Source organism: Phodopus roborovskii, unplaced genomic scaffold, assembly GCF_943737965.1.
Source record: "Phodopus roborovskii unplaced genomic scaffold, PHOROB, whole genome shotgun sequence".
In the NCBI taxonomy this organism is placed as follows: domain Eukaryota; kingdom Metazoa; phylum Chordata; class Mammalia; order Rodentia; family Cricetidae; genus Phodopus; species Phodopus roborovskii.
This window is the reverse complement of record NW_026126511.1, coordinates 55,719,674-55,741,743: the sequence shown is the minus strand read 5'-3', so window position 1 is coordinate 55,741,743 and position 22,070 is coordinate 55,719,674. Positions and strand designations below refer to the sequence as shown.

The 22,070-nt window shown below is 45.9% G+C and overlaps 1 protein-coding gene and 1 pseudogene across 1 annotated transcript; one reads left to right on the top strand and one right to left on the bottom strand.

The window, feature by feature from the left end:
- Window positions 1-1,200: 1,200 nt before the first annotated feature.
- On the top strand, window positions 1,201-16,180 carry LOC127230057 (uncharacterized). The gene is made up of 9 exons (XM_051195174.1): window positions 1,201-1,240; window positions 1,511-1,582; window positions 1,695-2,000; window positions 10,459-10,530; window positions 10,643-10,948; window positions 11,247-11,322; window positions 14,811-14,880; window positions 15,260-15,448; window positions 16,175-16,180. Exons 1-9 carry the CDS (start codon window positions 1,201-1,203, stop codon window positions 16,178-16,180), a joined length of 1,137 nt encoding a protein of 378 aa, XP_051051131.1.
- LOC127230500 (ATP synthase F(0) complex subunit C1, mitochondrial-like) lies at window positions 5,401-5,828 on the bottom strand (annotated as a pseudogene).
- Window positions 16,181-22,070: the final 5,890 nt, after the last annotated feature.

Here is a 22,070-nt window from a genome sequence, read left to right as displayed (position 1 = left end):
TTTTCTTGGGATTATTTGTTTTTTTATGTTTGTCTTGGCAGATTGTTTTTTTGTTTGTTTGTTTGTTTTGTTCCGTTTTTAAAAGACAGGGATTCTCTGTAGCTTTGGAGGCTGTCTTGGAACTAGTCCTGTAGACAATGCTGTCCTCATACTCACAGAGATCTGCCAGTCTCTGCCTCCTGAGTGCTGGGATTAAAGGCATGTGACACCGACAGGCCTTTTTGTGTTGTTGTTGTTTTTTGTTTTTCTTTTTTGTTTTGTTTTGTTTTTTAGACTTTTTGCTTCCCAGAAGAGGGCATCAGATCCCATTATAAATGGCTGCAAGCCTCCATGTGGTTACTGAGAAGTGAAATCAGGCCCTGTGAAATAACTGCCAATGCACTTAACTGCTAAACTATCTCCAATCCCACTTATTGTGTATGTGTGTGTGTGTGTGTGTTTTCTTGTTAGGGGGTTTGTGGGATGTTTTCTCTGTGGCGCAGCCTTGGCTGTCCTGGAACTTGCTCTGTGGACATGGATGTGCTTGAGTTCACAGAGGTCAACCAGGGTCTGACTCCCGAGTGCTGGGATTAAAGGCGGGCAGCACCTCTGCCTCAAGGCAGATTCTTCTTTGTCCGAGGCTTGCCCACAACCTACTGTGTAGTCAAGGATTACCCTGAAGTGTAGAATCTCCCTGTCCTCTTGTGAAAGAGCCAGGATTATAGCTACCGGCCAAACACCCATGCCATGCGATAGCAGATGAAAAATTGTGGGTTGACATCTTTCCTCTGATAACCTGTATATGTCCGGACAACCAGCTGGGGTTCATCAGGAGACTCTAGAGGTATTTTAGCAGCAGGATAATGCAGAAGATTTGGGGGTAGAATGTGAGCAGGAGAGAATGGGTGAGGTCCTGTCAAAGGACAGGCCCTTCTGTTTCTTATCTGTCCCTTCCACAGGGGGCACCTCAGGCTTCACTGGAGGCATTGCTTGGTCCAATTTGATGACCAAGCTTCCCATTAGGTGAGAATGTATGTACCAGCACCTGTAGGTGAGGAATGTGGAGTCTTTTGATTGGATGCTGTTGCGAGGGGTTGGTTCCTTGATGCAGGGACAGCTTAGAAAGTTGCATGAAAATGATTAATAATTTATTTATTCATTTGTGAACAGAGAAAAGAACCCCAATTGACAAGTTTGAGAAACAGCAGAGGAGAAGCTAGGATGGAGCAGAGTGTGCAGCAGCAAGGGCCAACACTCTCAGGTACTTGTATGCAAACCTGTGCTAAATCCAAATCCTTCTAGACGGTGTGTTTTTTCAGTGACTTACTGGTCTATGCATGAGTCAAGATGGGGACAGCTGTGATGGACAGAGAGGGACAGCCAGTGGTGCCAGGTAGCTGGCCATCTCCCCAGCTGCACAGAGTCTCCAAAATGATAGGTGGAACGGTGGCTGTCAGTGTATACAGGGACAGCGTCCCCAGTCAGCTAGGCCCGCGACTGCCCCTCCTGTTCTGATGTTTAATCTCCAAAGGCGAGGGTACCTACTCATCCCGAGGGAGGACATTGCTTGGCACTGCGGTCAGGGTGGATGCCAAGTCCTGGAGTGAGTTAGGGGACTCGTGGCTAGTGAGTGAGCAGGAAGATTTCCCAGGAAGAGTTCAGCGGTACACCTGCATGCTGTGTTCACAATAGTGACCCCCTTCCTGTCCTTGCAGGGCCTTCCCGGAGCAGATGGACTGACCCTGACATCAGGATCTTCCTGCAGGAGTGGGAAGTGGTAGAAGCGGAAATAGGCCACCCAGGCAGAAAAATTCACAAGAAGACCAGGGCTCTTTGCCAGCGACTCTTTCACAGGGGCCTGAAGAAGTCATGGCAAAGCTGTTTCGACCTGCTGGTCAGTCTGCAGTATCTGCACAGGAAACTATGTAGCGAGAGACCCAGGACAGAACCCTTGTTTTCTCCGTATGCCGAGGCCCTGTATAGGATCCTGGGCCATAGACCCCAGGGAAGCTATTTCCCAGGTAAGTTTCTTGGGGACGGTCCAGGGAATGCCCTTGAGTGTGGAATCAGCTGGCCTCTCTGTGGTGGGCACCCACTGGGGATAGCACAGGATGCAGGCAAGCCCCATTCCTACAGCTTCCGTGGCCCATGGTGGGAAAGTCTGTGCCCTGTGTGTCTGACCTTGTCTTTCACCCCAGGCAATGGAATTGGGACTTGTTCATAGCAGACCGAGAGACGGGAGCCAGGCAGTTGCTGAGGGTGAATAGGGCCAACTGTGGTGCCATGCTCATGATCTCACTGAGTTTCTTCTCTTGGCAGGGCCTCCCAAATATGGAGCTGGTTACCCCCTGTATCCGATGGACCCTCAACTTCCAATGGTGATACCATCTGCCCCGTACCAGCCTTGCCATTATGGCTTACCTGCACCTTCTCCAAGGCTTCAAGGCTACCAATGGTCTATGATGTCTTGTGGGCATTCCGGCCATCCAGCCTTCTTTTCGGCTGCACAACCCCTTCCTGCTCCCGTCCTAGAGACTCCAGTGTCAACCAACAGTGCTTGACTCCTGATGACACCCAAGGCCCTCAGGGAATTCAGTGGAGATTGCTGTGTTTTCTCTAGAAACACGAGGACCCTATGTGTTGTATGTGTACGCATCTTTGTCTGCCTCCTATATGCAGACAAAGGTGGAATCAAATAAAGGTCAATAAAATCACTCCCGCCTCATCCTTGTCATTTCAGTGTGGGCCATGAGGATAGAGCAGCAGGGGATGGGGGCTTGGAGGAGGTTGATTCTAGTACTCTCTTTCTGCATGGGACTCTTGTACTCAGACTCCTGTACCACATCTGCATGTCTCTCTGATGGACAGTACCTCATCAGAGTTTCCATTCTGTAGCCCTTCAGCTGTAGAACTCAAAGTCTTTGTTTCCAAGCCTCCCGTTGCCCAGTGTGCAAGGGAAACCAGACTGAGATGATACGGATATGGGTATAGAAGTGGTTTTACTCAGATGAAGGGGAAGCTATCACAGTTAAGAATCAGATATAAAATAATGTCCACCAGCGACATTGTCATCCAGTGTGAATTGAAAATGCTTTTGCATTTTTTTTTATTTCTTTTATATAACCAAGTTGATTTAAATGAAAACAAACATTTATAGACAATATTTGGGAATTTGGGCGTCGTTCTTTCCAAACTACTTCTTGCTGGTAAGGGGCGCTGTCAAGGGGATTTGAAGAAGACCCAGAAATCCTGGCTGTAGTCTGTAAGGCTGCGTTGTCCAGCTGTTTTGAATGTAGGATCACCTGGTAGGTACTCTGTTTCAGGTGGTGTGGCTTGATCAAACCACATTAGTCTGGAAGGAATCCACATCTTTTCATTTTCTGTGGAAACAAAAATAGAAGTCCTTATCCCCAGTAACTTGTCCTTGAACTTAAATTTTGGAGTCAAAGCATTTTTTAAATTTAATTTATTATTTTACATGTCGATCCCAGTTCCCTCTCCCTCTCTCCCTCTCTCCCTCCGGCCCTCCCTCCCTTCCTCCCTCCCCATTACCCTCTCTGCCCTCTCACATGCACTCTAACCACCCTCCCCTCCCATCCCCTCACCCCAATTCCATATGTAGGGGAATGCCATCCAGTTGGGGTCATGTAGATCTGACAGGTCATGTGAAGTAGGGACTAGGGCTTCTGTCCTGCCTCTAGATTAAGGCAGTTATCCCTCCTTGGGGGATGTGTTCTCAAGGTCCTTTTGTGCACCAGGGATACTTCCTGGCTCCACTGTCTGAGGTCCCTTAGACTGTTCAGTCCTTCTGGCTGAGACCCATATTCAGGGGGGGCCTGAGTCAGTCCCCTGCTGGCTTCCCAGCTATCAGTCTGGTGGCCCTTTAGCTCCTCCTTGTTCAGGTAATCTGTCTCTTTGTGTTTCTGCCAGCTGGTCTTGTCCTCTCCATCTGCATCTGGGTTCTACTTCCACTCAGGGTTTATGTATGGGTGTTTGCTCCTGTTTCCATCAGGCATTAGTTGAGGGCTCCATGGAGAAGTTAGTTGTTGATCTCACTCTCCGGGAAGGGCATTTATGGTAGCCTATCCACAGAAACTCAGATTGTTAGTTGGCAGCAGTCTTGTATTTCTCTAGACCTTTCTTTGGGTTCAATTTTATCTTCAACCATTATTGGCTCCCTCTTTTATGATCTCTCTCTCTCTCTCTCTCTCTCTCTCTCTCTCTGTCTCCTGTCTTCTATTCCTAACCGGGTTCAATCTTCCTGGACACACATGTTTTCCTTTCCTACCCCTTGTTTTCTCCTAATTCTTTCTCCATTTGCTGCCCCCCCCACTTCCCCTGTGCTCTGGGGGACTTGTCCCTTCCCCGTTCTGTGAGGGACTTTATGTGAATCTCCTCTGGTGGTGTGAATTATGGGCTGCTGATCCTTTGATCTAGGTCTCAAATAATGCTTTTGCATCTTAGGGGTCACATTTGTAATACGTCAGGGCCAACTATGATCTCCTTAAGTATATAATGTTGTTGTCATTCTTGGCCGTATAGTTCTATGGCCATTATACATAAACACATTAGAGTTATTTCATACAATGACTCTTTTCATGTAGGTATGAGCTGGTTAATGTTTTGGACTTCAGCATGTCATAAGGTGACCTAATTGTGTATCAAATTGAAAAGGGGTGGAATTATGGTGTACTTGACTACATCTACCAGTAGTTAAAATCCCCAAATGGCTGGGCATCTCCTCGATGGGGGTCTGTCCTCTGGATGGGGGAAGTTTCACTTCTTATGAGGATGATTGAGGTTTGTGGTAGGTTGAATGTAATTTTCCCCATAATCTCTTAGCCTCTGCCTCCATTGAGAGGTGTGGTCTTGTTGAAGGAAGTGTGTCACTGTGGGGGCAGGCTTTGGAGTCTGTTGTGCTTATGCTTAGCTGAACGTCACAGTTCGTTCTCTGTTGTCTTTGACCAAGTTGTAGCCAGCAACATGCAGGTTTGTATGTCACCATGGTGACAATGGACTAAACCCATTGACCACTAAGTGAGACACCCCACTAAGGGATTTCCTTGCTCATAAGGGTTGCCTTGCTCATGGTGTGTCTTCCCTGCTACAGAAGCCATTTCTACAACAAGGTATGAGACACTCATTTAGTCCAGGTGTATTGAAGGGAAATGTCACACCTCTCACATGGGCCAGATTTCATAATGGAAATGTGTGAATGGACCTGAAGGACAATGTCTCTCTCTCTCTCTCTCTCTCTCTCTCTCTCTCTCTCTCTCTCTCTCTCTCTCCCCCTTCACTCTTACCTCTGTTTTGTTTTTTTGACAAAAAATGTTTAATGGTAAAAGTTAGCACACTCCAGCACCAGGCCTGGCCTGGAGTCCAAGCAGCATGGATGGCTGGCTGACCCCATGGAGCCTCAACTCACATGGCGAAGAGGATGAGGAAGGCTACCATCAAACAGAAGAGCCCCATGGCCTCACAGGGCTAAGCTCAGAACGGCATAGGAGAAGAGCTGTTGCCTGAGAGATGGCTTCCTGGCATAGCCAGTAATCAAGCTAGCAAACACTGTTCAAATGCCCGTCCCTGAGCCAGTCATACCAACTGTGGCAGCCCCAGCACCAATAGCCTTGGCAGCTGTGTCAATGTCCAGGGACACAACACTGGTCTGCAATTCCCGTCTGGCCCCCTGGAGTAGGGGAGCTGCTACTGGAAGGCTGTTTAGACAGGGCCTCTGTCCTACTCAGGAGGGAGACAGACACAGGTCTGATTCGACCCCTGGTACAGGAGTGGATCCGACCTGGAGTAAAGAGCAGTGCCTTGGTGGTCTGCATTTTCCAATCTGCACCCCCACTCCCCTGCAGCCCTTGCTCGGCTCAGGCACTCCAGCTGCTCAAGGTGACTGACCCAAAGTTTCTCTCTTTTGCCTACGAGGTATGGCCCGGGATGGCAAATCCATCCCTTGGGTGGCATTAGAGAGATGTTTGACACCCAGTGTTTGGGAACCCCTCATGAGGTGAAAAGACAATTATGTTCTAAAATATGGCAAAATACACTTATATACTTTATATTTCACAATGGTAGCAAATACACAGTTATGAAGCAGCAATGAAAAGGTGTAGGATTAAGAATCAACATAACATGAGGAGCCGCATGAAAGATTTTCACATTTGAAAGGTGAGAAACACTGTCTTAGAGTCTACTTCTTTCAGATGTGACAAATACTAAAGAGCAGTTGAGACATTCCTCCTCGGGGAACAACGACTACTGGATTCTCAGACCTTCTGTCCATAGGCAGCCATTGTTGGATTAGCTGCCTTTATGTGGTTCTTTTCATACCGGATATATACACATACACATACACACACTTACACATATCTACATCCATAAACATACACATTATACCAAGAGACAGGCACATAGACAAACACACATAAACACAGGAATACGAACCCTCCCCCACCCCCGCACACACACACACACTGTTGACTCCTCGTAGTTGTAAATTTGACTTTATTCCAAATGAATTACAAATTCAGAATTGAAGGACTCCCCTTTGATCCCTATACTGAGCTGGGAAGACACAGGCTTTAGATCAAGGCCTGTAAGTGGGACAAGACACGCCTTTAATCCAAATCCTGAAAAGGAAAGGCACACCTTTAATCAGGCTCTCAGCTTCAGCTGGAAACCAATATAAACTCAATCAAATGAGGATCGATTCCTATTTTCATGTCTGTTTGGCCTGAACCTGGCAGTACATCTATTCCTTCAGTGATATTGGACCTACTTATCCAGTTTCAGCATATACAGATGAATAGCTGAGACAACCCGGCCCAAATGGCCAAGTAAACTCTACATTCTCCTACTTTCCATTCACATCTAGGGATCACATGATTTTGACAGCAGCCTGTCTAAAAAATGACACGCAGAAAGACACACACTCACTCACTCACTCACTCACATATGTGTATATGTCCCCTAATGTTGGTGAATGTAGAAAACCCTGACTAAAAGACATACACACACACGTATAGGGAAAGAATAATGCTAAATTTCAGTTATTGTAGGGAACTCTAGCACACCACACATAGCCATTGTCAGTGAGTCATGCTAGAAACCTCCGGAAATCAACATCTGAAAACAAAACAAAACAAAAACCAAAAGAGAGATTTCTTGGGATATTGGCTACCTATCAAGGATCTTCTTATAGGGGGCTCACATCATAACTGTTTTTCATGGTACTTTGCACAGATGCTGTGTCTGTGGGTGGGCAGAGATCAGATCACCGGGGAAAGGGATAAGAGGGGTACAAGGTCATCGGGTACTACTGGAGGAATTGTAGGCTCAGGGATCCAGGGAATCGCAATTCCATAGGTAGGAGCTCTTCATTCTAGGCCTGGCCTGGTGAATTACTCTTGTCCTGGTGATTAAAATCCACCTTAAAGTCTCTTGCCAACTTTGTTCTTTCCATGAGCCCTGTACTATGATATGACAGGAGTGAGTAGATCATCCTAGCAACAGGCAAACCAAGGGAAATTGAGCAGGGATTCATGCTCATTCTTGTCTACAAAGAGGGTTTCACTGTATCTTGGGATATGAGAGTTACTGTCTCAAGATCCTCACTCACAACAAGAAAACCCACCAAGTAAAATAATGACTCTTTTCCCTAGACTTGAGAATGATGCTTCCTTTCACTGGTTATGGCATTGTCCACGTGGTCCTGTGAGATCCCTTGCATTAAAGTGAACACAGCGTGGAAAGAGCACATCTCAAGGGGTAGACCAGTTGTCCTCACCCTCGCCGATGACTCTACCCATAAATACAGTTCTTCAGGGTGTGGTGACCTCCCAGCCCAAACCTAAATTCACATAAGTTGCTCCTTTCTAGGTGTATTTTGCCACTGTGTTAAATCATCTTATAATCCATAAAGTAAATAACAGGCCATGCCTGTGTCAGGGCCATTCTTTCTGGAGAGGGCTCTTGTCCGACTAGGTGACAAACACTGAGCTAGCTGAGGCAACTCTCATGCTTCTGTAGGCGAGAGAAGCGTCCTTGACACACGTGTTGAGTTGTGACAGTTTTGCACAAACTGGGCCCATCCAGTGTCGCCTCCATATAGAAGGCCCCAGTGTTCACCATTCCTGTCTCTTCCTCGGGCCATGCTTCCTGATGATCTCTTAGCCTCCTTCACTATTTCTCTTTTTGGCCCTTTGATAGAGAAGTTCCAAACTTTCTGTACATCTCAGGTTTCAATCACAGTTTACATGAAGTGAAGATATTTAATAAATGTGCTATGAAAAACCAAAAAGCTGCTTCAAAGAAGACATTGAAACTATTTGCCTATGTTTCCTGCGCTTGTTTGATAGCTTTTAATGGAGACTGTGTGGTTCTCAAGGAGGTCTAACCTAAGAATGCTAGAAACTTGGGCATCCCTCCTGTCTCAGCCTCCTGAGATGGGATGCAAAGCTGCTGTTATACTCTGTTGACACACCCTGGAATCTAGTCAGGCGTGGCCAGATTCGAGCCTACCAAGAGCTTTATAAAGGGTCAGATCTCCATCGGGTTCCCAGACCTCTTGGAGCTCGGGCAGTGAACAGAACCCTCCCTCCACACTGCACACTCCAGACTCTGTGGCACCCAGCAGCACCTACAGAACACTGGTTTCCTGATTCTGTGGACCACAAGAGAGCTCAGAAGGGAAAATGTACGTAAGGTCCAGGTCATCCAGTCTGGTGTTTTCTGGAGGATGGCTGGAATGTTTGTTTTTCAATCCATCCCAGGAGGTTTATAGCCTTAAACTGTGTCTCTGGCATGCTTCTCCACTCCACATGGAGTGAGGTGAAATGAACCAGGAGTAGTAGTATGCCCCATTGGAGGTGTTGGTTCTCTGTTCATTGTACAGGCAAGGAAACGTGGGTAACTGCCTTAAACGGGAACACATTTCTGCAATTACAAAAGCCAGTGATCCTTGTTTTCTTGGGATTATTTGTTTTTTTATGTTTGTCTTGGCAGATTGTTTTTTTGTTTGTTTGTTTGTTTTGTTCCGTTTTTAAAAGACAGGGATTCTCTGTAGCTTTGGAGGCTGTCTTGGAACTAGTCCTGTAGACAATGCTGTCCTCATACTCACAGAGATCTGCCAGTCTCTGCCTCCTGAGTGCTGGGATTAAAGGCATGTGACACCGACAGGCCTTTTTGTGTTGTTGTTGTTTTTTGTTTTTCTTTTTTGTTTTGTTTTGTTTTTTAGACTTTTTGCTTCCCAGAAGAGGGCATCAGATCCCATTATAAATGGCTGCAAGCCTCCATGTGGTTACTGAGAAGTGAAATCAGGCCCTGTGAAATAACTGCCAATGCACTTAACTGCTAAACTATCTCCAATCCCACTTATTGTGTATGTGTGTGTGTGTGTGTGTTTTCTTGTTAGGGGGTTTGTGGGATGTTTTCTCTGTGGCGCAGCCTTGGCTGTCCTGGAACTTGCTCTGTGGACATGGATGTGCTTGAGTTCACAGAGGTCAACCAGGGTCTGACTCCCGAGTGCTGGGATTAAAGGCGGGCAGCACCTCTGCCTCAAGGCAGATTCTTCTTTGTCCGAGGCTTGCCCACAACCTACTGTGTAGTCAAGGATTACCCTGAAGTGTAGAATCTCCCTGTCCTCTTGTGAAAGAGCCAGGATTATAGCTACCGGCCAAACACCCATGCCATGCGATAGCAGATGAAAAATTGTGGGTTGACATCTTTCCTCTGATAACCTGTATATGTCCGGACAACCAGCTGGGGTTCATCAGGAGACTCTAGAGGTATTTTAGCAGCAGGATAATGCAGAAGATTTGGGGGGTAGAATGTGAGCAGGAGAGAATGGGTGAGGTCCTGTCAAAGGACAGGCCCTTCTGTTTCTTATCTGTCCCTTCCACAGGGGGCACCTCAGGCTTCACTGGAGGCATTGCTTGGTCCAATTTGATGACCAAGCTTCCCATTAGGTGAGAATGTATGTACCAGCACCTGTAGGTGAGGAATGTGGAGTCTTTTGATTGGATGCTGTTGCGAGGGGTTGGTTCCTTGATGCAGGGACAGCTTAGAAAGTTGCATGAAAATGATTAATAATTTATTTATTCATTTGTGAACAGAGAAAAGAACCCCAATTGACAAGTTTGAGAAACAGCAGAGGAGAAGCTAGGATGGAGCAGAGTGTGCAGCAGCAAGGGCCAACACTCTCAGGTACTTGTATGCAAACCTGTGCTAAATCCAAATCCTTCTAGACGGTGTGTTTTTTCAGTGACTTACTGGTCTATGCATGAGTCAAGATGGGGACAGCTGTGATGGACAGAGAGGGACAGCCAGTGGTGCCAGGTAGCTGGCCATCTCCCCAGCTGCACAGAGTCTCCAAAATGATAGGTGGAACGGTGGCTGTCAGTGTATACAGGGACAGCGTCCCCAGTCAGCTAGGCCCGCGACTGCCCCTCCTGTTCTGATGTTTAATCTCCAAAGGCGAGGGTACCTACTCATCCCGAGGGAGGACATTGCTTGGCACTGCGGTCAGGGTGGATGCCAAGTCCTGGAGTGAGTTAGGGGACTCGTGGCTAGTGAGTGAGCAGGAAGATTTCCCAGGAAGAGTTCAGCGGTACACCTGCATGCTGTGTTCACAATAGTGACCCCCTTCCTGTCCTTGCAGGGCCTTCCCGGAGCAGATGGACTGACCCTGACATCAGGATCTTCCTGCAGGAGTGGGAAGTGGTAGAAGCGGAAATAGGCCACCCAGGCAGAAAAATTCACAAGAAGACCAGGGCTCTTTGCCAGCGACTCTTTCACAGGGGCCTGAAGAAGTCATGGCAAAGCTGTTTCGACCTGCTGGTCAGTCTGCAGTATCTGCACAGGAAACTATGTAGCGAGAGACCCAGGACAGAACCCTTGTTTTCTCCGTATGCCGAGGCCCTGTATAGGATCCTGGGCCATAGACCCCAGGGAAGCTATTTCCCAGGTAAGTTTCTTGGGGACGGTCCAGGGAATGCCCTTGAGTGTGGAATCAGCTGGCCTCTCTGTGGTGGGCACCCACTGGGGATAGCACAGGATGCAGGCAAGCCCCATTCCTACAGCTTCCGTGGCCCATGGTGGGAAAGTCTGTGCCCTGTGTGTCTGACCTTGTCTTTCACCCCAGGCAATGGAATTGGGACTTGTTCATAGCAGACCGAGAGACGGGAGCCAGGCAGTTGCTGAGGGTGAATAGGGCCAACTGTGGTGCCATGCTCATGATCTCACTGAGTTTCTTCTCTTGGCAGGGCCTCCCAAATATGGAGCTGGTTACCCCCTGTATCCGATGGACCCTCAACTTCCAATGGTGATACCATCTGCCCCGTACCAGCCTTGCCATTATGGCTTACCTGCACCTTCTCCAAGGCTTCAAGGCTACCAATGGTCTATGATGTCTTGTGGGCATTCCGGCCATCCAGCCTTCTTTTCGGCTGCACAACCCCTTCCTGCTCCCGTCCTAGAGACTCCAGTGTCAACCAACAGTGCTTGACTCCTGATGACACCCAAGGCCCTCAGGGAATTCAGTGGAGATTGCTGTGTTTTCTCTAGAAACACGAGGACCCTATGTGTTGTATGTGTACGCATCTTTGTCTGCCTCCTATATGCAGACAAAGGTGGAATCAAATAAAGGTCAATAAAATCACTCCCGCCTCATCCTTGTCATTTCAGTGTGGGCCATGAGGATAGAGCAGCAGGGGATGGGGGCTTGGAGGAGGTTGATTCTAGTACTCTCTTTCTGCATGGGACTCTTGTACTCAGACTCCTGTACCACATCTGCATGTCTCTCTGATGGACAGTACCTCATCAGAGTTTCCATTCTGTAGCCCTTCAGCTGTAGAACTCAAAGTCTTTGTTTCCAAGCCTCCCGTTGCCCAGTGTGCAAGGGAAACCAGACTGAGATGATACGGATATGGGTATAGAAGTGGTTTTACTCAGATGAAGGGGAAGCTATCACAGTTAAGAATCAGATATAAAATAATGTCCACCAGCGACATTGTCATCCAGTGTGAATTGAAAATGCTTTTGCATTTTTTTTTATTTCTTTTATATAACCAAGTTGATTTAAATGAAAGCAAACATTTATAGACAATATTTGGGAATTTGGGCGTCGTTCTTTCCAAACTACTTCTTGCTGGTAAGGGGCGCTGTCAAGGGGATTTGAAGAAGACCCAGAAATCCTGGCTGTAGTCTGTAAGGCTGCGTTGTCCAGCTGTTTTGAATGTAGGATCACCTGGTAGGTACTCTGTTTCAGGTGGTGTGGCTTGATCAAACCACATTAGTCTGGAAGGAATCCACATCTTTTCATTTTCTGTGGAAACAAAAATAGAAGTCCTTATCCCCAGTAACTTGTCCTTGAACTTAAATTTTGGAGTCAAAGCATTTTTTTAATTTAATTTATTATTTTACATGTCGATCCCAGTTCCCTCTCCCTCTCTCCCACCGGCCCTCCCTCCCTTCCTCCCTCCCCATTACCCTCTCTGCCCTCTCACATGCACTCTAACCACCCTCCCCTCCCATCCCCTCACCCCAATTCCATATGTAGGGGAATGCCATCCAGTTGGGGTCATGTAGATCTGACAGGTCATGTGAAGTAGGGACTAGGGCTTCTGTCCTGACTCTAGATTAAGGCAGTTATCCCTCCTTGGGGGATGTGTTCTCAAGGTCCTTTTGTGCACCAGGGATACTTCCTGGCTCCACTGTCTGAGGTCCCTTAGACTGTTCAGTCCTTCTGGCTGAGACCCATATTCAGGGGGGGCCTGAGTCAGTCCCCTGCTGGCTTCCCAGCTATCAGTCTGGTGGCCCGTTAGCTCCTCCTTGTTCAGGTAAGCTGTCTCTTTGTGTTTCTGCCAGCTGGTCTTGTCCTCTCCATCTGCATCTGGGTTCTACTTCCACTCAGGGTTTATGTATGGGTGTTTGGTCGTGTTTCCATCAGGCAATAGTTGAGGGCTCCATGGAGAAGTTAGTTGTTGATCTCACTCTCCGGGAAGGGCATTTATGGTAGCCTATCCACGGAAACTCAGATTGTTAGTTGGCAGCAGTCTTGTATTTCTCTAGACTTTTCTTTGGGTTCAATTTTATCTTCAACCATTATTGGCTCCCTCTTTTATGATCTCTCTCTCTCTCTCTCTCTCTCTCTCTCTCTCTCTCTCTCTCTCTCTCTCTCTCTCTGTCTCCTGTCTTCTATTCCTAACCGGGTTCAATCTTCCTGGACGCACATGTTTTCCTTTCCTACCCCTTGTTTTCTCCTAATTCTTTCTCCATTTGCTGCCCCCCCCACTTCCCCTGTGCTCTGGGGGACTTGTCCCTTCCCCCGTTCTGTGAGGGACTTTATGTGAATCTCCTCTGGTGGTGTGAATTATAGGCTGCTGATCCTTTGATCTAGGTCTCAAATAATGCTTTTGCATCTTAGGGGTCACATTTGTAATACGTCAGGGCCAACTATGATCTCCTTAAGTATATAATGTTGTTGTCATTCTTGGCCGTATAGTTCTATGGCCATTATACATAAACACATTAGAGTTATTTCATACAATGACTCTTTTCATGTAGGTATGAGCTGGTTAATGTTTTGGACTTCAGCATGTCATAAGGTGACCTAATTGTGTATCAAATTGAAAAGGGGTGGAATTATGGTGTACTTGACTACATCTACCAGTAGTTAAAATCCCCAAATGGCTGGGCATCTCCTCGATGGGGGTCTGTCCTCTGGATGGGGGAAGTTTCACTTCTTATGAGGATGATTGAGGTTTGTGGTAGGTTGAATGTAATTTTCCCCATAATCTCTTAGCCTCTGCCTCCATTGAGAGGTGTGGTCTTGTTGAAGGAAGTGTGTCACTGTGGGGGCAGGCTTTGGAGTCTGTTGTGCTTATGCTTAGCTGAACGTCACAGTTCGTTCTCTGTTGTCTTTGACCAAGTTGTAGCCAGCAACATGCAGGTTTGTATGTCACCATGGTGACAATGGACTAAACCCATTGACCACTAAGTGAGACACCCCACTAAGGGATTTCCTTGCTCATAAGGGTTGCCTTGCTCATGGTGTGTCTTCCCTGCTACAGAAGCCATTTCTACAACAAGGTATGAGACACTCATTTAGTCCAGGTGTATTGAGGGGATATGTCACACCTCTACCTTGGGCCAGATTTCATAATGGAAATGTGTGAATGGACCTGAAGGACAAAGTCTCTCTCTCTCTCTCTCTCTCTCTCTCTCTCTCTCTCTCTCTCTCTCTCTCTTTCCTCTGTTTTTTTTTTTTTTTTTTTTTTTTTTTTTTGACAAAAATTGTTTAATGGTAAAAGTTAGCACACTCCAGCACCAGGCCTGGCCTGGAGTCCAAGCAGCATGGATGGCTGGCTGACCCCATGGAGCCTCAACTCACATGGCGAAGAGGATGAGGAAGGCTACCATCAAACAGAAGAGCCCCATGGCCTCACAGGGCTAAGCTCAGAACGGCATAGGAGAAGAGCTGTTGCCTGAGAGATGGCTTCCTGGCATAGCCAGTAATCAAGCTAGCAAACACTGTTCAAATGCCCGTCCCTGAGCCAGCCATACCAACTGTGGCAGCCCCAGCACCAATAGCCTTGGCAGCTGTGTCAATGTCCAGGGACACAACACTGGTCTGCAATTCCCGTCTGGCCCCCTGGAGTAGGGGAGCTGCTACTGGAAGGCTGTTTAGACAGGGCCTCTGTCCTACTCAGGAGGGAGGCAGACACAGGTCTGATTAGACCCCTGGTACAGGAGTGGATCCGACCTGGAGTAAAGAGCAGTGCCTTGGTGGTCTGCATTTTCCAATCTGCACCCCCACTCCCCTGCAGCCACTGCTCGGCTCAGGCACTCCAGCTGCTCAAGGTGACTGCTCCAAAGTTTCTCTCTTTTGCCTACGAGGTATGGCCCGGGATGGCAAATCCATCCCTTGGGTGGCATTAGAGAGATGTTTGACACCCAGTGTTTGGGAACCCCTCATGAGGTGAAAAGACAATTATGTTCTAAAATATGGCAAAATACACTTATATACTTTATATTTCACAATGGTAGTAAATACACAGTTATGAAGCAGCAATGAAAAAGTGTAGGATTAAGAATCAACACAACAGGAGGAACCGTATGAAAGATTTTCAGATTTGACAGGCGAGAAACACTGTCTTAGAGTCTACTTCTTTTAGATGTGACAAATACTAAAGAGCAGTTGAGACATTCCTCCTCGGGGAACAACGACTACTGGATTCTCGGAACTTCTGTTCATTGACAGCCATTGTTGAATTAGGTCCTTGCAGGGCCTTCTCGGAGCAGATGGACTGACCCTGACATCAGGATCTTCCTGCAGGAGTGGGAAGTAGTAGAAGTGGAAATAGGCCACCCAGGCAGAAAAATTCACAAGAAGACCAGGGCTCTTTGCCAGCGACTCTTTCACAGGGGCCTGAAGAAGTCATGGCAAAGCTGTTTCGACCTGCTGGTCAGTCTGCAGTATCTGCACAGGAAACTATGTAGCGAGAGACCCAGGACAGAACCCTTGTTTTCTCCTTATCCTGGGCCCCAGGCCCCAGGAAAGCCACTTCCCAGGTTAGTCCTTTCTAGTTTGTCTTCTGAAGCCCTCTTGGTTGTGACATCAGGTGGCCTGTCATTGTTGAGCATAGAGCACATCACACACTGTATGGAAGCCCCTTTCTGGTTGGAAATTCGGTCCTCTATGTCTGCCACTCTTCCCCTGTCACCTCCCGGGAATGGAATTTGAACATGTTTATAGTCGACTAGGACACACAGGATAGGCAATTAATGTTATTTAGTGAATGTGTGTGTGCCAAGCTTTTGATCTCTCTGTTTCTTTTCCTTGCAGATCCTTTCTATGATTGGGTTGGTAAACCCCTGATGTCAATATACCGTCAATTGCCAATGGCACTGCTTTCTCCTGTGTATTAGGCTTGGGATTATGGCACGTCTTTACCTTGGGGAGAGCCTCAAGGGTATCCATCACTGATGATGTTCAGGGAGGATTCCCTGGTTCCCATTTGGGTTCCTTGGAACCCCAGGTATCCATTGGCAATTGCACACCTATTTCTTGCCTTTTTCCCTGGGAGACACAATCCTTCATCAGCCGTGGTCAGCTTCTGATAATAACCAATGCTCTCAGTGAAGACAAATGGAGAGTCTTGTGTTTTCTCTAAACTTTTGAATCTTGCAGTGTTAGGGGTGTATACATTTTTCTCTACGGAATAAGAGATATGTGAAATGAAATAAAAATCTACAAAGAAACTCCTGCCTTATCCTTGTCACCTCACTGGGGGCCATAAGGATAGAGGGACAGGGGATGTGATTCTTGTTGGGGTTCATTCCTGGGTGACTTGGGACTGGCCCTCTACCTGCCTTTGAATCAGATTCCTGGCATTGAGTCTCCTACAGCACAAGAAGAACATCTACTTCGATGGACAATATTTCAACACTGTTCCCATTCCCTGGCCCTCCTGTTGTAGAACTCACCATTTGTGTTTCAGAGCCTTCAATTCTCCAGAGTGCAATGAAAAGTTTTTGGAGTGGAGATGTAGCTGTGTAGAATGATGTAACATCAATTAAGTGAGTAGGGTGTTCAATTCACCCACCCTTACTATGCTAAAGTAATAATATTTGTGGAATTAAGTACACTCATGTTTGGCATGTTTATGTTTAGTATTACAATGTACTATTGATGTGTGGCTCACTAATTAGTATGAAGAGCCTGTTTTTCCTCTGCTGTCTGCTTTGTCAGGTCTTGAACAGTGAGGATTCCTTGTGTCCTAGTTCCATTTGCTTGGATACATTTTTTTTCATCCTTCCAATCTAAGGCATCATCTATCTTTCATGGTGAGGTATTTCGTAGGGACATCAAATGGATAGTTCCTGTCCCCTAATCCATTCTGCTAGTCTGTGTCTTTGAACAGAAATCAAGACTATCAGTATTTAGAGTTATTAAGAAGTGAGTATTATTTCCTATCATTTTATTGATTTTATAGTATTTGGTGCTTTGCTATTCCTCTCTTGCTTAACTTTTGGTTTTGTTTTTCAAGACAAAGTTTCTCTGTCTGTAGTCCTGGCTGTCTGGAATTCACTCTGTAGACCAGGTTGACCTCGAACTCAAAGTTAGAGATCTGCCTGCCTCTGTCTTCCAAGTGCTGGGACTAAAGGTGTGTGCCACCACTGCCTGGCTCTTGTTTAATTTATTCAAGAGTGGTTTATTCTTCCCTGTGGCCAGGTGGATGGTTTACTTTTCTCTTCATTCCAAAGAATCTCTTCAGGTGTCTTCTATAGAGCTGGCTCAGCAGTCATGCATTTCTAAAGCCCATGTTCATCACGGGAAGGTTTCTTTTCTCCTCATTATTATCATTATCATGATTGAGTCAGAGTCTTGCAGCCATGGAAGGCCTGGAACTCACAGAGATCTGTTTGCCTCAGCTTCCTGAGTGCTGAGATTAAAGGCATGAGTCACTACACCTAGCTTTATTTTTAATGATACAGTGACATAGTGAGTGTGTGTGTGTGTGTGTGTGTGTGTGTGTGTGTGTGTGTGTGTGTGTTATTTACAGGGTTCTGTGTGAGGAATTATTCTCAGGAGCCATAAACCACTCCATTTTGATCATTCTTTCCTTCCATGTCTCAGAACAATTTTCTGTGAAGACATCACTGATTAACCCATCTTGTGGTTTGGTCTGGTCTGGTCATCCAACAAGGAGGGAGGCCCTTAGTGTTTGATCCATCCCATGGGGTGTGTGTGTGTGTGTGTGTGTGTGTGTGTGTGTGTGTGTGTGTGTTGTGCGTGTGTAGACATTGTGTGTGTGTGTAGACATCCAAGGAGAGAATGTTAAAATCTTTTTTTTTTTTCTTGGCCAAATTTAAGAGACTAGGAGTTCTAGAAGGAGAGGCTTTTAGGCTGGGTTTACCTAAAGTCTTATGAAATGTTGAAGAACACTAGTGTTTGTTGAATTCCCAGTCTCCGAGGCTCAGGGTACTTGTGGAATGGGGGCAGAAAGAACATTAAGATCAGGACTGCTGAAGAGTGCTGTGGCCGTCCTCAGGACGTGGCATGCCTTTTTGTAGCAGACTATCAACATACACTGCTGTATGGTTTTCCTTTTTCTTTTCTTTTCTTTCTTTTTCTTTCTTTCTTTCTTTTTTTTTTTTTTTTTTTTTTTTTTTTTTTTTTTTTTTTTGACAGGGCTTCTCTGTTTAACAGTCTTGGCTGTCTTAGAACTCACTCTGTAGACCAAGCTGGCTGGAACTCACTGAGATCCATCTATCTGCCTCCTCCTCCAGAGTGCTGGGATCAAAGGTGTTCGCCACCATGGGGGCCAGCTACAGGACTTTTTAAGAGGAGTACTAAGCAAATCCTAGACACACAGTGGAACCAGAACAGCCCTGAGTGTTTACTTTTTAGCAGAATCCGGATCTTCAAAGTGTTCAGACCTGCTACAATTTTGCTTGCTTACAGTTTACACTTATCAGTGGTTAGAAGTAGACATTACCCGATGCACACTGGTGACAGCCGGGCTTAACAAGTAAACGCACTTTGGCTCAAACAGAAACTCAACACTCAGATTGTGTTAACACCTGACAAAATTAACAGCAAACACAGAATATTACTATTTATTGATTCCCTTGTTTTGTGGTCCTCCAGGATGTGTCATAGAATACAAAGCTTTAAAAAAAATCCTAAGTATCAGATCATTCTTTTAGCTGTGTCCCAGTGGCTACTTGCCCTCCTTGGCTCTCAGCCTGTCCTCCATCATCCAAGTACATCATTTCAATTTCTTTCTTCTTTGTGTGTGTGTGTGTGTCTGTGTGTGTGTGTGCCCACACACACACAGACACACACACACACACACACATTTAGCACTCTAATTCTGTTTCTCCAGTCACATGGCCTTCTCTTCCCTTATGAGGGCCCTTGAGATCATATGTCTTTCACCTTTATAACCCAAGTCACATGCCCATTCAGGAGCCTTAATTTAGGCATATCTAGGAAGTCTCTTTGGGCGTAGGTAGCATTCATGGGTCCCAGGAAAGAGGATATGGACACAATCCAGTGCTGTTATTTTGTCTGCTCCATCTCCTCACTCAGCAAGTCACTCTGAAACTCAAGGATTTGAATGAAGTATAAAAGCTGTCAGTAGCAAGACTTCTAGCTAGAATCTAGCTAGAATTTTATGGGTAAAATTTCTTTCTTTTTAAAAAGATGTGCTTATATTACAGGAATGTTTTGCATGTACAGATGTGTGTATGTGCATGTGGGCATGTGTTTGTGTACCGTATTTATAGTCTCGGCCTCCCAGGAAGCTAGTTAGAGTCCTGTACCACCAGGCACAGTTCAAATACTTATTTTAAAATACAAGTTGCTGGGCATAGGCTGAGTCACTCAAAAGTGAGTGGCATCCAGAGTCCTGGGAACACTCTAGTGTCCAGGTGAGAAGAGCCTGAGAAATGGCAGAAGAGGTCACAGCAACAACCTGGAGCTTCTACAGGAAGAAGCTGCTGTCCAGGAAACCTGCTCAGGGAATCCATTCAAACACTTTACCCACTAGCAATTTAAACATAAGGTCACTTGTTATTACTAATTTTTAGAAAATGCTTAGTTTTCAGTTACAGTGTAATCCAGGTAAGATGTGGTTTGACATAGATATGTAAAAAAAATTAAAAAATTAAGAGTTGATAGCAGCAAAGTTGAGATTTACATATGAACATTGTCTAATATTTGCTTAATGGTACTTTCTAAAAGCAATTCAATCTTTTTAGTGTCATGAAATTCTTAACTGTCCCAAGAGTATTAATACTATGTTGTAAGGGAGAGAGGGGAAAAAAAAGCCTTTTAGGTAGTAAGAAGTCTGAATGGACCTGGGGACACAGGAAGAGAGATGTCACCCACGCCTTTTCCTTTGGTGCCAGGGGGAGTATTTGGGCTTGTGCATGCCAGGCCAGAGTTAACCACCAAGCCACACTCCCACCCCTCCTACCTGACTGGAAATGCATGATCCCTGCACATGATATTGAGAGGATGTTAGACTTGTGGCAGAAACTTGTTCTCCTTTTTGTGGGTTTTTTTTGGGGGGGCAGGGGTTCTCTGTGTAGCCATGACTGTCCTGGAACTGGCTCTGTAGACTAGCCTGGCCTTTAACTCAGATCTGCCTGCCTCAGCCTCCCAAGTGCTTGGATTAAAGGCATGTGCCATCATTGCTTGGCTAACTTATTGTTCTTTAACAATACATCTGCACTCTTAAGTCATGCCATAAACTACCAGTATTTTTCATGGTGGAGATCCATGTATAAATGACAAAGATAGAAGAAAGACAAAATTTCAAGGATTTTATTCAGGAATTCTCTAGGTATTAAAAAAAAAATGTTAGGCCAGGCGTGGTGGCACACACCTTTAATCCCAGCACTCGGAAACAGAGGCAGGCAGATCTCTGTGAATTCGAGACTAGCCTGGTCCACAAGAGCCAGTTCCAGGACAGGCTCCAAAGCCACAGAGAAACCCTGTCTCAAAAAAACAAAAAACAAAAAACAAAAAACAAAAAAAAACAAAAGAACAAAAAACAAAACAACCCAAAACCCACACAAAACAAAACAACAAAAAGTTAATACTGATACCCATGAGCTTAACTTCAAAAAATACCTCAGTCCAATTAGGTCAGCTTTTAATAAGGCAATGTTTGGGCTATCATCTTCTAATTCTAGGTACTTTCTGTTTTCTCTTGCTAGCTTCTCTCCACTTTTTGTTGTTGTTGTTATTGTTTTTTGTTGTTGTTGTTTTGTTTTGTTTTATTTTTGGTTTTTCAAGTCAGGATTTCTTTGTGTAGCTTTGGAGCTTGTCCTGGAACTTACTGTGTAGACAGACCAAGCTGGCTTTGAACTCACAGAGATTTGTCTGCCTCTGCCTCCCGAGTGTGCCATCATCACCCAGCTTCATTTTGGTTTTATTTGTTTGTTTTTTTGAGATAGGCTCTCAAGCCAAGCAGTGGTGGCACATGCCTTTTATCCCAGCACTTGGGAGGCAGAGGCAGTAGGATCTCTATGAACTCAAGGCCATCCTGCTCTATAGAGTGAGTTCTAGGGCAGCCCAGGCTAGAGAGAGAGAGAGAGAGAGAGAGAGAGAGAGAGAGAGAGAGAGAGAGAGAGAGAGAGAGAGAGATGTATCTCTCTACATAGCCCTGGCTGTGCTGGAACTTATTATAGACCTTGGACTCAGACATCCTCCAGTCTCTGCCTCCTGAGTGCTGGGACTAAAGCCACTAAAGCCATGTGTGCCACCATGCCTGGCTCCCATTGTGTTCTTCTGAGACAATGTCTCACACTATAGTTCAGACTGCCCCAGAACTCATAGTCATCCTCCTGACCCAGCAGCCTCCCAATAGCTGGAATTATGTGTATGTGTTAGCATGCTTGGCTCTAGGTACCTTTACATAAAAATTCTATTCTCTAAGGGTTGGGGACGTATCTCAGTTTGTAGTGTGCTTTCATAGCATGCAAGGAGGCTCTGGATTTGATTCACTACACTGCTCAATCAGGATGGTCACACCCATAATCCCAGCGTTTGGGAGGTAGAATCAGCAGGATCAGAAGGTCATGGTCATGTTTAGCGATGTAGAACAGTGGTTCTTACCCTCCCTAATGCTGTGACCCTATAAAAAATTCCTCTTGTAGTGGTGACCCCCCCCACTCATAAAATTATTTTCATTGTACTTTATAACTGTAATTTTGCTACTGTTATGAATCATAAGTATAAATCTGATGTGCAGGATATAGCATATGTAATCGCTATTAAAGGGTCATTCAACCCCCAACAGGGTTTTGACCCACAGGTTAGAATTGCTGTCATAGGGAGTTTAGCCTGGGCTAGAGACTATCTAAAACAACAGACCCCAAGAACCAATACTTTGAGCCAGGTGTGGTAGGTCATGCCTGTAATCCTAGCACTGGCGGATTGAGACAGGAGAATTTCCACGATATTCAGACCAGCCTGAGCTGCAAATTGAGATCTTGTCCCAAAACCACATGTGAGAATACATGTGCACATACCTCCCTTCAACATGTTCCATCCACATACTTATACAGAG

Bases quoted from the DNA above. Each gene is read 5' to 3' on its own strand.
- LOC127230057 (XM_051195174.1), top strand. From the start codon at position 1,201: ATGGAGCAGAGTGTGCAGCAGCAAGGGCCAACACTCTCAG. The intron at 2,001-10,458 runs GTAAGTTTCTTG...TAATCTCCAAAG, and splicing joins CCAGGGAAGCTATTTCCCAG to GCGAGGGTACCTACTCATCC. The intron at 14,881-15,259 runs GTATGGCCCGGG...TTGTTGAATTAG, and splicing joins TTCTCTCTTTTGCCTACGAG to GTCCTTGCAGGGCCTTCTCG.